We start from the raw sequence: 2847 nt of genomic DNA, 5'->3' as shown, positions 1-2847 counted from the left end.
TTAGCATGGTAGTCAGACGCGTTACCGACTGAGCCACCGCGGCCAGCCATGAAAAGTGATGTTTGAACTGTGAAATTATGCCAAACGATACTCAATTGTGCTAGGACATTATTATTATTTTATTACTATTACTACATTACTATTTTTAGATGGTTGTATTTTTTCCCACCCGAACATCTATTTCTCTTTTAGTTATTTTACATCGCTTTTGTGCCTCAACGGGTAAGTACGACAATATGGATGAATGAAAAACTGATGAAATGGATGAAGTGATACAAGCACAGTGAAACATCCTTTCCTTACTAGATAGAAACACTGACTTCGTAGCGTATGCAAATTATTTTATACATGTATATATATATATATATATATATATATATATATATATATATATATGTGTGTGTGTGTGTGTGTGCGTGCGTGTGCGTGTGTGCATGCATGCGTGCGTGCATGCGTGCGTACTTAGATACGTACTCTGGGATCCAGGCACAGATAAATTCTTAATTGCCAACAAGGCAGCATCAACATCTTCCCACGCAGCAGAAATGAGCAAAAGAAGAGTAACGTCAATAATCGCCTCAATATTCGATCCTCTTGGATTGTTCAGTCCTGAAGTCATCAGTTTCAAAGCATTTCTACAACAGTTGTGATTTCAACGCATCGATTGGGATGAGAGCTTACCACCGACGTTATTGCAGCAATGGTTGCAGTTGTATAGAAACGTACCACACATCAATGATATATGAATCAGTAGATTCATCTTGATTGAATAAAGAATCAATGACATACAGCTTCATGGTTTTCTGCGATGCCAGTACAAAGGCTTATGGTGCAGCAATCTATGTTAGGTCAACAAACAGAAGTGGTGATGTTGCAGTTAAACTTTTTTGTGCCAAATCAAGAGTGGCTCTAGTAAAACAGGTTACACTTCCTCGTCTGGAACTATGGGGAGCAGTTTTACTTGCCAAGAAAGTATTAACGGTACTCAATCTTGCAATCAGTCAAGTATATTTCTGGACAGACTTGAAGATAGTCCTAGCATGGCTGTCATCGCCACCAAACAAGTGGAAAACATTTATCGCCAACAGGGTGGGACAAGTTCAAGATTCAAGAAGTCCTTCACAATGGAGAGACATGGCATCACATGACAATCCTGCGGACCTTGTATCTCAAGGTGTAGAACCGGCCACATTGCAAGACAATGCACTGTGGTGGAATGGACCCACATTCTTGAGTGAAGGATCTTCATCATGGCCAAATTCTTTGTCACACACAGAGAAAGAAGAAGTTACAGAAGAAAGAAAGAGGGTCACATCACTAGTCATTCAAGTTCCATAGACAACCTTCATCCACAAATTTTCGTCATTATTGTAACCGGTTAGAGTCATTACTTATTGCCAGCGTTTCATTCACAACACAAAGAATCGTGAAAACAAGAAAACAGAACAACTAACAGCAAACGATTTAAGACTCAGCCTGGCAGCAATAATCAAGCCAACACAAGAAGATGTTTTCAGAGAACCATCCCAGGAGCTTCAACGCAATGGACAAGTGGCAAAGTATAGTCCATTAAGAAGTCTCTATCCATTCATAGACGAAAATAACAATCTTCGAGTAGGTGGGAGACTACAAAATGCTCAAATACGCTATGTGAGCAAACACCAACTCATATTACCATCATAACATCATTTAACAAGACTCATTCTAGCAGAGCATCAGAGATTACTTCACGCGGGCTCTCAGCTACTGTTAGCCTCACTTCACCAAAAATACTGGATTCCGAGAGCAAGACAAGTAATCAGGAAGGTTATACATAATTGTTTACCTTGCTTCAAGCTAAAGTCATCTGTGTCAGAGCAACTAATGGGTCAACTGCCATCAACAAGACTTCAACCAGGTAGAGCATTTATCAATGCAGGAGTGGATTATACTGGTTCATTTAATGTGAAATCAGGAAAATGCTGTGTAGCAGTCTTCGTCTGCCTCACCACAAAGGCTATGCATCTAGAATTAGTCTCAGATCTAACATCATCTGCCTTTATCGCAGCTCTAAGGAGATTTACTTCAAGAAGGGGAAAATGTAGACATTTATACAGCGATAATGGAACAAACTTGGTAGGAGCTTACAGAGAACTACAAAAATTGCGTCAGCTGTTTGAGTCTCAAGAATTCATTTCATACCTCCACATGCACCTCATTTCAATGGCCTGCAGGAAGCAGCAGTAAAGTCAATGAAATACCACTTAAGAAGAGCAGTTGGAAATCAGCACTTCACATTTGAAGAACTTTCAACTTTGCTTTGTCAAGTAATGTTAAGGTTTTAATCATTAATCAGTGTATTTAGTTGGACTTGCAGCACGCCAGTGAAGCAGCGTGTGAAGTTGGCCACACTGCCTCAGGATGGTCTCATTCGGCTGCAGTGAAACACTCAAACAAGGCGTGCGTATGTGTTGCGCAAACACAATTTAATGCTATTTGTTAGTGTGTGTATATAATCATGTGTATTCCTCAAATATAAGGATTTACAAGAAATAACGTCTACTTCATTCGTACAAAATCAATATGGTGAAGCAGTTAGGGCAATCGCAGACAGATCTAAATATTCAAAAGTGAAATTAAAAGGAAGTGAGTCAATACCATAAAGCGGCTTTTTACAGGGACGTTTGATCACAGCATCGAATCCCATCACTGCTGTCTTCTTCGGAGCTTTCGAAGTGGACCCCACCCGAAAGCTCCCAACACAAATGAGACCCCACCCGAGGAACTCTCAATGTGAGTGACAAAGAACCGAGTGGAGGGATGAAGGTCATCGGAATCGTGTTGATGAACTCATTGTATTGCATAACC

The 2847-nt window shown here is 40.2% G+C and overlaps 1 protein-coding gene across 1 annotated transcript; it reads left to right on the top strand.

Annotated features, from left to right (window-relative positions):
• Positions 1-780: 780 nt before the first annotated feature.
• Positions 781-1338, top strand: LOC146005422 (uncharacterized). The gene has a single exon (XM_083144663.1). The coding sequence runs from the start codon at positions 781-783 to the stop codon at positions 1336-1338; it is 558 nt and encodes a 185-aa protein (XP_083000789.1).
• The last annotated feature ends 1509 nt before the right edge of the window (positions 1339-2847 follow it).

This window comes from Lepisma saccharinum, chromosome 23 (genome assembly GCF_977018435.1).
Source record: "Lepisma saccharinum chromosome 23, izLepSacc3.1, whole genome shotgun sequence".
NCBI classification, from domain to species: domain Eukaryota; kingdom Metazoa; phylum Arthropoda; class Insecta; order Zygentoma; family Lepismatidae; genus Lepisma; species Lepisma saccharinum.
This window is presented reverse-complemented; position numbering and strand designations above follow the sequence as displayed.

Coding starts and splice junctions, on each gene's coding strand:
- LOC146005422 (XM_083144663.1), top strand. CDS start 781: ATGACATACAGCTTCATGGTTTTCTGCGATGCCAGTACAAAGGCTTAT.